Source organism: Macaca mulatta, chromosome 11 (assembly GCF_049350105.2).
Source record: "Macaca mulatta isolate MMU2019108-1 chromosome 11, T2T-MMU8v2.0, whole genome shotgun sequence".
NCBI classification, from domain to species: Eukaryota; Metazoa; Chordata; class Mammalia; order Primates; family Cercopithecidae; genus Macaca; species Macaca mulatta.
In genome coordinates this window covers 58,517,087-58,529,443 of record NC_133416.1, presented here as the reverse complement: position 1 = coordinate 58,529,443, position 12,357 = coordinate 58,517,087, and the positions used below count along the sequence as shown (strand labels likewise).

The following is a 12,357-nucleotide window of genomic DNA, read 5'->3' as shown; positions in this document are numbered from 1 at the left end:
CCTTGAATCATCTCAAAACCATCCCCGACCCTGGTTCGTGGAAAATTGTCTTCCATGAAACTGGTCCCTGGTGCCAAAAAAGTTGGGGACCACTGATTTAGAAGAAATGCAGTTATAGGATCCAAGTTGGATTTCACCACATCTGTGGGCAGGGTCTTCCCTTTGCTGCTACCTCTACCAGTCCACAACACAAACCCAGTGAGAGTAGTTTTATGTTATACATTTTGGGTTACTTTAGGATCTACCTATCCACTAATCTGTCCATCTGCCCTATTCCTGTGGATATTTACTATATTTGAAGGCACAGAGTGCTTTAAAAAGTTCCCGAGTGGGCTGGATGCGGTGGCTCACGCCTGTAATCCCTTTGGGAGGCTGAGGTGGGTGGATCACCCGAGGTCAGGAGTTTGTGACCAGCCTGGCCAACATAGTGAAACCCCGTCTCTACTAAAAAAAATACAAAAATTAGCTGGGTGTGGTGGTGGGCGTCTCTACTAAAAAAAATACAAAAATTAGCTGGGTGTGGTGGTGGGCGCCTCCACCCGGGAGGTGGAGGTTGCACTGAGCCAAGATTGCACCATTGTACTCCAGTCTGGGCAACAAGAGCGAAAGACCATCTCAAAAAAAAAAAAAAGTTCCCGAGTGGGCCGGTTGCAGTGGCTCACGCCTGTAATCCCAGCACTTTGGGAGGCCAAGGTGGGTGGATCACGAGGTCAGGAGTTCGAGACCAGCCTGGCCAAGATGGTGAATCCCTGTCTCTACTAAAAATACAAAAATTAGCTGGGCGTAGTGGCAGGTGCTCCACTGGGCGTAGTAATCCCAGCTACTCAAGAGGCTGAGGCAGGAAAACTTGAATCCAGGAGGCGGAGGTTGCAGTGAGCCGAGGTCGTGCCACTGCACTCTAGCCTGGGCAACAAAGCAAGATTCTGTCTCAAAACAAACAAACAAAAAAAGTTCCTGAGTGACTGAATGTGCCCTAACTTTCCCAGGTAGACCGTGGGTTCATCCTTCTTTTGTTTCCCCCTTTAGTGCCTAAAACGAGTGCCCACTCCAAGTTTCTGGGTGATGGCAACTACTAGGATACACCAGAGATAAAAGTGTAAGATTAGGAGGCAGGGCAGATACCAGCAGACTAAGAAAGTGACAAATTAGAAAGGAGACTGGAGAAAATTGCTTGGGCCTGGAAGGTGGAGGCTGCAGTGAGCCAAGATTGCACCACTGCATTCCAGCCTGGGCAACAGAGTGAGATTCTGTCTCAAAAAAAAAAAAAAAGGAGACTGGAGAGCTAAGAATAGAAAAAAGGACAGAAGAGAAAATACTAAACAAAGAAAGGAAAGGGTTGAGGGGAAGAGGCAGAACAGAAAGGAAGAGGCGACAACAACATAGGGCCTCAAGCTAAGTGTGAATCAGCACTTCAAGGCTGGGACTAAAATAGGCAACCGGATCCAGGGTTCTATAAACCACAGAGAACTGGGAAACTGATAATTCTGCTGTATCCTGGCCAGGGCTCAGTCTGTTAGAGTGGCCTATGAGAAAGCAAAGGGGGAACTGAAAGGGGAAGGCTAAAAAGGATGAGAAGCAGTTTTTCATGTCAATCACTGAAGACCAGACAAAAGGGACTAGGATATTAAACATTACAGAAGGAGAAACTGGCTGCGACAGACCCTGGAATTGGCAGGCTCAGCAGAGGCCTCTAGAACACTCCGTGTGCTATAAGAGGCTGAGTCTGTTGCCATCACAGTTCCACCACTGAGGAGCTGGGTGACTGTGGGCAAGTCATCAGCCCTTTCTGTGACTGAATTTCCCTATCTAATTAACTTCTAAAGGTTGTTTCTTCTCTAACACTACATAATTTGGAGACCATCAATTTCAGTTTGCAAGATATTGGCACTAAACAGAGTTTCTTAGGAGACAGTGGCTGGGTTGCATTGCTGAGGATGCCATATAGTCCTGGCAGGGACACAGGTATTGGCCTCCTTCTGCCAGTGACACAACTGTTAGCATTGCCATCTCCCCTCAGTGTTCCCGCAGTACTGCTATTCTCCATGCTTCTCCCCACTTCTCCCCATCCAACATCAAGACCTTCCATTTTTGTCACCCTGCCTCTTCCAGGGCATCACCAAAGCTAATATCCAGAATAAACCCTAATTGCCTGGCAGGGCACGGTGGTTCATACCTGTAATCCCAGCACTTTGGGAGGCTGAGGCGGGTGGATTGCTTGAGCTCAAGAGTTCCAGATCAGCCTGGGTAGCCAGGAGTGGTGGCATGCACGCACCTTAGTCCCAGCTACTCGGAAGGCTGAGGTGAGAGGATCACTTGGGCCTGGGAGGTAGAGGCTGCAGTGAGCCCTGATGGCACTGCTGCACTCCAGCCTGGGCAACAAAGCAAGACCCTGTCTCCAAACAAACAAACCCTAATCACCTATTGCCAGAAAATTTTGTATCCATCTCTACAAATGAATTAAGCACATTACATTATAATCACCTGATTACCCACCTATCTCCACCTCCAGACTTTAAGCATCTTTATTTATGTATTTATTTGTATTTATTAATATTTATTTTTTATTTACTGAGAAAGGGTCTCACATTTTGCCCAGGCTGGAATGCAGTGGCACCATCAGGGTTCACCGCAGCCTCTACCTCCCTTGGTTCGGGTGATCCTACCACCTCGGCCTCCCTGGTAGCTGGGACTACAGGTGTGTGCCACCATGCCCAATTAATTTTTGTATTTTTAGCAGAGACAAAGTCTTGCTATGTTGCCCAGGCTAGTCTCAAACTCCTGGACTCAAGCAATCTGCCTGCCCTGGCTTCCTAAAGTGTTGGGATTACAGGTGTGAGACATGGTGCCTGGCCAGACATGATTAAGCATCTTAAGGTCAGGGATTGCATTTTATTCATCCTTGGTTTCAGAACACCCAGCAATGCCTGCTACACAGTTGATCTTGAGTGCAGTAATGACTGTTTTGGAGAAAGAAGAGGAACACAATAGCATACAAGGGCCTTTAATTTTGTGTCAGGCCCCCAGCTCCCCCCCCCACCCCACTCTTTAGGAAGTGTTATTTTGACCTTCTTCCCTTCCTTGAAGAAATTTTACCTGCACTGTAAAATCTGAGTACGTGGTTCCTCCACGCCTAGTGTCCTAATCTCCAGCTATCCCCTCAAACAGGTCAGGGAGGAATTTTTTGGAGAACTTCTCCCTAGAGAAACAATAGTTGTCATCTCAACAGCCCCACCCCAATTTGCACAATCTGTCTGTGTTCACATTCTCACATTCTGCATCCATCCAGTACACTGTACTCCAACTAGAAAAACTTGCTCTTCATCCCCGGCACGGGCGTCCATACTATCCTCCTCAGCCTTTTTTCAATGCGATCATTCCCTTGCCTAAGAACTAGCCCCCTACCCTGTTTCTATCTCCAGCTTAGTTGTTCCTCCCTTTCTTTTTTTTTTCAGACGGAGTGTCGCTCTGTCGCCCAGGCTGGAGTGCAGTGGCGCGATTTCGGCTCACTGCAACCTCCGCCTCCCGGGTTCAAACAATTCTCCTGTATCAGCCTCTCGAGTAGCTGGGACTACAGGCGTGCGCCACCACGCCCAGTTAACTTTTGTATTTTTCGTAGAGACGGGGTTTCACCGTATTGGTCAGGCTGGTCTCCTGACCTCAGGTGATCCACCCGCCTCGGCCTCCCAAAGTGCTGGGATTACATGCGTGAACCACTGCGTCCGTCCGGCCTGTTTCTCTCTTTCAAGCCAGGATCGGGTGTCCTGCCCGCTTTCTGCACTCTATCCCTACCAGTTCAGGCTTAGCGCCTACACCGCCACCTGGAACAAGAAACGCACTTTACATGGCGGCCTCGCATGCATACTCACAGAACCTAAACGTGTTTTCGATAGGGTAGGTCCTCTCGCTGAGTGGAACCCACACCATTTTCTACCCTGAGGTTGCAGTTACTTTCCAGTGCTCAGCGTGATGGGAACTGGCTTTCCGGAGCGAACGAGTCTGGGCCCACTGCTGAGGATCTGGTTCAGTGAGGACGAGGTTTTTGGCAGGGGCTGGAGCTCGGAAGCTGGCCTCGAGCGAGCGCTGCCTGAGGGCAGGCCCCGCCCCGCCCCTCGGAGCCGGCCCACTCGGGCTGACCGTGGTGGGCCGCGGGGCGGGCCGCAGGGCTGGCCAGGGGCGGCCTAAAGTGGCTCAGGGCCGGATGCGAGGCATGCTGGGAGCCCGCACTTCCTCCTCGGGGGCCTCAGAAAACCACAGGGCGCTGGGCCAGGGCGGCGGCCCCCGGGGAGCCGGCACGATGGCAGAGGGCAAGGCGGGCGGCGCGGCCGGCCTCTTCGCCAAGCAGGTGCAGAAGAAGTTCAGCAGGGCCCAGGAGAAGGTAGGTGGCCCGGCCTCGCAGTCTGTCTGGCCCACAGGAGCCGAGGCCGAGCCCGGGCGGACAGCAGGGGTGGGCAGGGCGCTCAGGGGCCCCGAAGGGCCTGGGCTGACGAGAAGGGTCTCCCGCTCTCCCAGGGAAACGGGAGCGAGGAGTGGGCTTCCATGAAAACTGGCAGATTGGAGAGAGGTCGGAGACCGCCACCCGATCTTGGGCAAGGATGAGGGAAGCTGGGGAGACAACAGTCTCTGGCAGAACCTTCGACAACCCTCAGGCTGACCCAGAAAAGGTGAAAGAAAGGAAGTGACGGCGGTGGCCACCTTTGTATCAAGTTTTGTGCTAGCAATCCAAGATTGGTATTTGACAGATGATGAAATTGAAGGGTAATTTTCCTCAGAGGGCAATTTGCCCAAAGACAGCGATGCAGCGGGATGCCAGCGTGCACCCCCCACCGAAGGCTGGAATAATCTTGCATAGTTCTCCCCCTACCTCTCCCTGCCTGGCCTCTGGGTGGTGTTTCGGCTGATGTAAGCAGAAGCCCAAATCTGCTTCTTGTACCCTTCCTTTGGCGTTGGGGAGTACACTTCCCAGGGTGATGAACCACATCTGTGTTCAGAGTGTGTCCTTGGTTAGTGCCAGGTAGCCCTGCCCCAGAACTGGCATTTAGATAGCCCATCTATTACTTGCTTGGCAATCTAGATCATGGGGACATTCTCTACACATTTTGATGGCATTTTTGTTTCTACCTGTCCAGAATATTTTCTTTGCTTCTAACCTGAACCTCTGCTCTCCACCTACCAACCCTCTAGTAGACAAGGCGGTTTGGGAAGACATGTCAGCCAGAAGAAAGAGTGGGGGAAGAGAGACAAGAAGGACCTGAGATAGAGTTTCGGTTTGCCTTTTTTTCTCTCTCTTTATTAAGCCTACCCACCTTCTACAACGGAGAAGTTTTGGTTTTCTAAGAGCTGATGGACTTAGAAGCATTTGGATGAACAGCTCTGCTTAACAACTGAAATATCCCTATTATCTTCTAAAGGTGGAGCACTGGTTTGAGCCCTGGGAAGGCTTAAAGGCATCCAGCTCTCCAGAGTTGATTTATCAGCAGAAAACTGATGGAATATAGATGTAGCTCCTGACTTTAAGAGACCACAATGGAAGGGAGGGTTTTTTTCTATCATTTGAGGTCATGTGAAAGAGAGGAAGAAAAGGGAAAGAGTTTGTGTTGCCAGACTTTGTTACTTCACTTACCCTAACTTCACCTTGATCCTAGTTTCAGCCTCTCTGAAGGCTTACAAATCTGGTAGACCTGAGAGCAGGGCCTATGGGAAGGTCTAGCTAGAAACAGTGTAGGCGAGCAGGAGGTACTGGAGGGGAGAAGGCCACACTGTGGTTGAAAAAAAAAAAAACAAAAGCCCTAAAAGACAAAACACTCATGAATAGTAGTAATTTTAAAAAGACATACCAGCCAGGCACAGTGACTCACTCCTGTAATTCCAGCACTTTGGGAGGCCAAGGTGGGAGGATTGCTTGAGCCTAGGAGATCAAGACTGCAGTCAGCAGTGATCACACCACCACACTCAAACAGAGGGAGACTCTGTCTCAAAAAATAAAAATAAATAAATAAATAAAAATAAAAGACATACAGTTGATTGTATTTCAGTCTTGCATCTTTTGTCTTCATCTGGCCTCTTGTCAACACTATGACCTTGCTTTGGGCCTTCACTCCTTTGTAAGCATAGACTCCAAACCTTGGCTAAATAGTGTCTTGCTCTGGGCTTCAGATCTTGCACCTGTAAAATGAGAGGGTTGATGCTCTTGATGAAACTCAATATGGTAAGAACACTAAGTTGAAAAGGAGTCACATTTGACTCAGAGTCAAATACTTCCCAAAGAGAGAACCAGCCTCTCAGCTTCTTCTGGCCTGAACCCTGAAGAAGTAGAGAAAGAGGAGCAAACTCAAATCTGCCATGGGGAATTCCCAGTTGATGTAGAAAACAAGATATTCTGAATCTAGACTAGACACAAGGGTAGGCAGAGGTTGAACTTGGATAAGGTGGGAATGGCCTGGAATGCCGGAAGGGAGCTCAGCTCAGTCAGCCTGAAGCCAGTCCTTGAGTCTTGGGAAGTTATTGAGAGCAAGATAAAGAGGGAGAAATTTGCACTAAAATGAAAGGATTCCTTTCAACACTTATTGCTTTTTCTGCAAGCAGTTGGATGTAATCTTCTGAATAATAAGTAATAGCTAATGTGTCAAATAGCGATATGTGTCAAATATCAAGCGCCTATTATGGACCAGAAACAGGGATATAAAAAAGTGATTATCGGCGGGGTGCAGTGGCTCACACCTGTAATCCCAGCACTTTGGGAGGCCCAGGCGGGTGGATCTTCTGAGGTCGGGAGTTCGAGACCAACCTGACCAACATGGAGAAACTCCGTCTTTCCTAAAAATATAAAACTAGCCAGGTGTGGTGGTGCATGTCTGTAATCCCAGCTACTCAGGAGGCTGAGACAGGAGAATCGCTTGAACCCAGGAGGCGGAGGTTGTGGTGAGCTGAGATCGCACCGTTGTACTCCAACTTGGGCAACAAGAGCGAAACTCTGTCTCAAAAAAATAAAATAAAATAAAGTGATTATCTCTCCCTTTACAGAGCCAACATTCTACCGATGTCATCTCCCTTCATCTATTCAACTCTTTAAAAGCAGGTTACTAACATCTGTGTTTTAGAAATAAGGAAACAAGGCTCAAAAGAGATTGGTAGGTAGCAGAAATGTTACTGAAACCCAGGTGTCCTGCCTCTGAATCCTAACCTCACTGAGGCTGCTGCTTTACAACGTTCCTGATAAGCCACTCTCACATCTGTGCCTCCCCCACTTCCTGATCCTCTCTGAGGAGCAAAGCTCAGGAGTAGAGAAACTTTTTGTTCAGGCATCCTCTGAAAAGCTGGGAGTGGAGGTCTGGTGACCATTAAATACAATAGGGATGAAACATTCTTTGGTCTGTTTTCCATTTCCCGCCCAAACTCAACATGAGACTGAATTTAAGCTGACTTTATTTTGTGTGTGTGTGTGTGTGTGTGTGTTTTTAGTATGATACATCTTCTCGTTTCCAACTATAGTACTGCTTTCACCATCTGTTTGTGATTTCTCTGTGGCAAACCTCTCAGATCCCCCTGAGAAGGGACGTTGTTTACCTCTCCTTTGTTGGTCTTCTCTTCTGTTGACATCTACTCAGCTTAAATCCCAAAGGGTTAAATTCAACAAATATTTACAGAAAAACTCCTTTGTTCAGGGTACTGGGCTGGACCCAGCAGGGAATTTAGGGGTAAGAGACACTCTTGCTTTGCCAAAAGCTTACAATCTAGTTAAAAAAATAATAAAAAAATAACTGACCTGAGAGATGCAGGTCTATGGGAATTCAGAATACAAAAGGATTGGGGAGAATCGAGAGGTTTTGTAGTAGAGGCTGAATTTGAAATAGGAATTATAGACGATTAGTAGTTTTTCAGACAAGTGGTCAGAGAGTATTCTAGCTGAGAAATGCCAGCATAAGCAAGGCGTGGAGCCTGGAGTGAGAAATACAGCTCAGCTGGAGCACAGGGAGTGGTCAGAGAAAAGCCTGGAAAAAGTATATTAGGACCTTTTAAGGAAAGCTTACTTTATCATATATCCTAAAAATAAAGATTTCCGACCAGGCGTCATGGCTCATGCCTGTAATCCCAGCACTTTTGTGAGGCTGAAGTGGGTAGATCACCTGAGGTCAGGAGTTCGAGACCAGCCTGGCCAATGTGGCGCAATCCCATCTCTACCAAAAAATACAAAAATTAGCTGAGTGCGGTGGCGCATGCGTGTGGTCCTGGCTGCTTGGAGGCTGAGGCAGGAGAATCGCTTGAACCTGGGAGGTGAAGGTTGTAGTAAGCTGAGATTGTGCCACTGCACTCCAGCCTGGGTGATAGAGCTAGACTCTGTCTCGAAAGAAAGAGAGAGAGAGACAGAGAGAGAGAGAAAGAAAAGAAAGAAAAAGAAAATTTCCTACATAACCACAAAAAATTACTGCACCTAAGAGAAAATATTAGCAAAATTTTATAATATCAAATATCCAGGCCCTATGCAAATTACCCCAATCAAGGGAATTAACTAAAATATAATAAATGATTATCGGAGAGGCAATGGTAAGGAACTGTAGCCACCAAAGATATATGTAGTAATTTTTTTTAAAGCTCTATTTCCACCCCAACCCTGATCTACAGAAAAGTTATAAATAATCAATGAACATTGGAATATTTTTCATGCAGATTCACCAAGTGTTAACATTTTGCCACATTTACTTTCTTGCCTTGCTCTTGCTCTTTCTCCTTAAATATCTATACTCTAATTTAGCTGCCAGGCCAGGTAAATTGGGACAGAATTCTCAAAGCAGGATTTTAGGGATTAGCATTATATGGGTTTTCATTAGGAAGTGATCCAAAAGTAGAATTTATTCATTGTTTCAACAAACATCTGTTTAGCATCTGTACACCCTGTTCCCTCAAGGTCTTTCGTTGGGAAGAACACCCATGACATAGTGTAAGTGCCCTAACATGTACCTGTTGCTTATGGCAACAAATTACTTTGGCCCCAGAGCACGGGGGTATGTTTCAGGGTGGTAACACCTTTTCACTTTCAGAGTTTGAAGGTGAGGAAGTTTCTCTCAGTACCCTCCACCCCTGACCCCACACCCTCCAAGTCTTTTGGCCTTGAGCCTTTTGGGGACTGGGGAGATTGGTCTGCCCCAGTCATCTCCTACACTGACTCTAGACTGAGTTTTCTCTTTTCTGTTTTTTCTATCCTCTCTACCTAAGAAGAACTAAATTAGGGGCAAAGGAAGGGAGGGGTAGCAGAAAGGAAGTTAAGAGCTGCACTTACCACTAAACAAGGTGGTTTTGCAACTTTCTGGTAGAGGACTGTTGTTAGCGGGGAAGGGTGGAGCCAGGGAGGATGGCAGACTCTGCACATCCAGAGCTGGGTGGCAAGTGAGGTGCAGTTAGAGACAGACACAAACAGATATGGCCAAACCAAACAGATATGGCCAAACCAAAAATACAAGCATTTACAGGCAAGGGAGCAAAACTAAACAGAATGACAGTGAGTACCTCTTGAGTGCTCTTTGTAGGGCAGCTCTGAGAAGGCAATTTACATGCAAAATATTTAATCTTCCTAACAACTCCAGGAGATAAATATTATCTAATGGGGAAAGGGAGTTCTGTAAACTGAGGCTCAAAAGGTTTAATGACTTACCTGAAGACTTACAGTCAGTAAGTAGAAAGGCCAAGATAGGAGCCCATATCTGTCTAACTCCAGAGTGCTTGATCTTATCCACTACAGCAAGAGCTCCAGGAATGAGACACACCCCCTAGATTAAGAATGGAGATACTGGCAGGCCGACGGCTCACGCCTGTAATTCCAGCACTTTGGGAGGCTGAGATGTGCAGATCACCTGAGGTTAGGAATTCAAGACCAGCCTGGCCAACGTGGCGAAACCCCGTCTCTACTAAAAATACAAAAATTCACCAGGCGTGGTGGTGGACGCCTGTAATCCCAGCTACTTGGGAGGCTGAGGCAGGAGAATCGCTTGAACCGGTGAGGCAGAGGTTGCAGTGAGCTGAGATAGCATCACTGCACTCCAGGCTGGGTGACAGAGCAAGACTTGTCTCAAAAAAAAAAAAAAAAAAGGAGTGGAGATATGAATCAGAGTCTCTCCACAGAACGTGCCACACTCCCCAGATCTGGGCAGTCTTCCATGACATTCAAAGCCCTTCATAATGAAACTCCTGTCTCCCTTTCTAGCTTCATTCCCCACCACTCCCCATAACAGCCATGCTGAACCAGCTCGTGAAGCTGTGTGCTCCTATGATTTTGCTGATGCTGTTGTCTCTAACTGGAATCCTCTTTCTACTCCCACCCTTTATACTCTATTTCTTTTTATTTTATTTTATTTTTGAGACAGAGTTTCACTCTGTTGCCCAGGCTAGAGTGCAATGGCGCAATCTCGGCTCACTGCAACCTCTGCTTCCCAGGTTTAACCAATTCTCCTGCCTTCAGCCTCCCAAGTAGCTGGGATTGCAGGCATGCGCCACCATGCCCAGCTAATCTTTTTTGTATTTAGTATAGATGGGGTTTCACCATATTGGTCAGGCTGGTCTCAAACTCCTGACCTCAGGTGATCCACCTGCCTTGGCATCCCAAAGTATTGGAATTACAGGTGTGAGCAGCTGCGCCCAGCCCCTATACTCTATTTCAATCTAGCAAAATCCTACTCCAAGGCTCCACTCATTCATCCCGTCCCATATCAGTCTTATTCTCCTTCCTGTTACAATTATCACATATCTGATTCCTGGATACTGAGAAATCTAAATGAGCAAAGCAAGTACTTAAACCTAAGGAGCCTATAGTTTAGGAGAATAAACAAATAGAAATAATAAAACAGGCTGGGCAGGGTGGCTCACACCTGTGATACCAGCACTTTGGGAGGCCAAGGAGGCGGATCACCTGAGGTCGGGAGTTTGAGACCAGTCTGACCAACATGGAGAAACCCTATCTGTACTAAAAATACAAAATTAGCCAGGCGTGGTGGTGCGTGCCTGTAATCCCAGCTACTCGGGAGGCTAAGGCAGAAGAATTGCTTGAAGCTAGGGGGCAGAGGTTGTGATGAGCCAAGATCGTGCCATTGCACTCCAGCCTGGGCAACAAGAGTGAAACTCTGTCTCAAAATAATAGTAATAATAATAGTAATAAAACAATAATTGAACTGTATACAAGATACAGAAGTTGCAAGTAATTGAGAGGGAGTAAATAATCGATCAATGGGATGAAGTGGATGTGGTTAAGTATCACAAAAGATACGGAGTACGAACTGGGTTTTGTAAGATACTTGCATGGCAGACAAGGTGGGGAAAGGCATTCTAGAAAGAGGGACCAGCATCTATGACAAGCAACAGTATTCAGGAAACTAAAAAAGTGTTAGGGAAGGAGACCTGCAGAAAGGAGGAGTGTGAGAGGTGAGACTTAATGCAGGGTCCGATCCTTGGGACCTGCGTGCATGCTAGAATTTGAACTATTACTTCAAGATACGTATTGGACTTGTTTTTTTTTTTTCTTTTTTTTTGAGACAGTTTCCCTCTGTCACCCAGGCTGGAATGCAGTGGCACAATCTTGGCTCACTGCAACCTCCGCCTCCTAGGCTCAAGTGATTCTCCTGCCCCAGCCTCCCGAGTAGCTGGAATTGCATGTGTCTGCCACCACTCCCAGCTAATTTTTGTTTGTTTGTTTGTTTGTTTTGTATTTTTAGTAGAGACAAGGTGTTACGCTGTTAGCCAGGTTGGTCTCGAATTCCTGACCTCAAGTGATCCGCCTGCCTTGGCCTCCCAAGGCTGGGCACGTGAGCCACCATGCCCAGCCCATATTGGGCATTTAATAAAAATTTGTTGAACAAATGAATGGGGAACCATTAGAAGATTTTAAGGAGCAGCAGTGTGGTAGACCTATTGCAGCAGGCCAGGTAATAAATGGTGAGGGCCTAGACTAAGGCTGTGGCAGTGAGACCAGGGGAATAGGATGGTTTCTAGAGATGGACATGGCGAGGGATTCAATGAAAAGGATGAAAAAGTAGTTGAAGGCAACTCTTGAGATTCTAACTTGGGCTTGGCAGGATGATGGTATCTCCTTCCAAGATGGGGGTTATAGGCAGAAGAGTCAGGGCTTTCTTACTACATGTAACTGCCTGTTTATAAGTGAGTGTCCTATTAGAATAGAGACTGGGTCTTATTCATCCACATGTCTTTTGCATTCGCACTGACATCAGTATGATGGTTTAGCTCTCAGGTTTTCTAGTTGAGAGGCGATATACATGGATAGCATTCAGGTGTAGCTGAGTTTCCAAATGCATTATATCGGGGCCTCTCAAAGTTTTCCACAAAAGCCCCCTTGAGAGAAATGTCCCTGCCTAACCT

The 12,357-nt window shown here is 47.1% G+C and overlaps 1 protein-coding gene and 1 long non-coding RNA gene across 17 annotated transcripts in view; one reads left to right on the top strand and one right to left on the bottom strand.

Annotated features, from left to right (window-relative positions):
* Positions 1-8,880, bottom strand: part of LOC144332918 (uncharacterized) — a 52,646-nt gene extending 43,766 nt beyond the window's left edge. The window contains exon 1 of the long non-coding RNA XR_013401124.1: positions 6,016-8,880. This is a non-coding gene — a long non-coding RNA (uncharacterized LOC144332918). The remainder of the gene's footprint in view (positions 1-6,015) is intronic.
* Positions 2,596-12,357, top strand: part of BIN2 (bridging integrator 2) — a 41,954-nt gene continuing 32,192 nt past the window's right edge. For 2 of the 16 annotated variants that reach the window (XR_013401102.1, XM_077954308.1), the window contains exon 1: positions 3,456-4,375. Coding sequence is in view for 12 of the 16 variants with exons in the window: in XM_077954308.1 (XP_077810434.1) it covers positions 4,199-4,375 (177 nt within the window). In the remaining 4 variants the exon portion in view is untranslated. Of the gene's footprint in view, positions 4,376-5,183; positions 5,224-12,357 lie in introns of those variants that run through there. The other 14 variants (XM_077954309.1, XM_077954301.1, XM_077954304.1 and 11 more) reach the window with 14 other exon arrangements.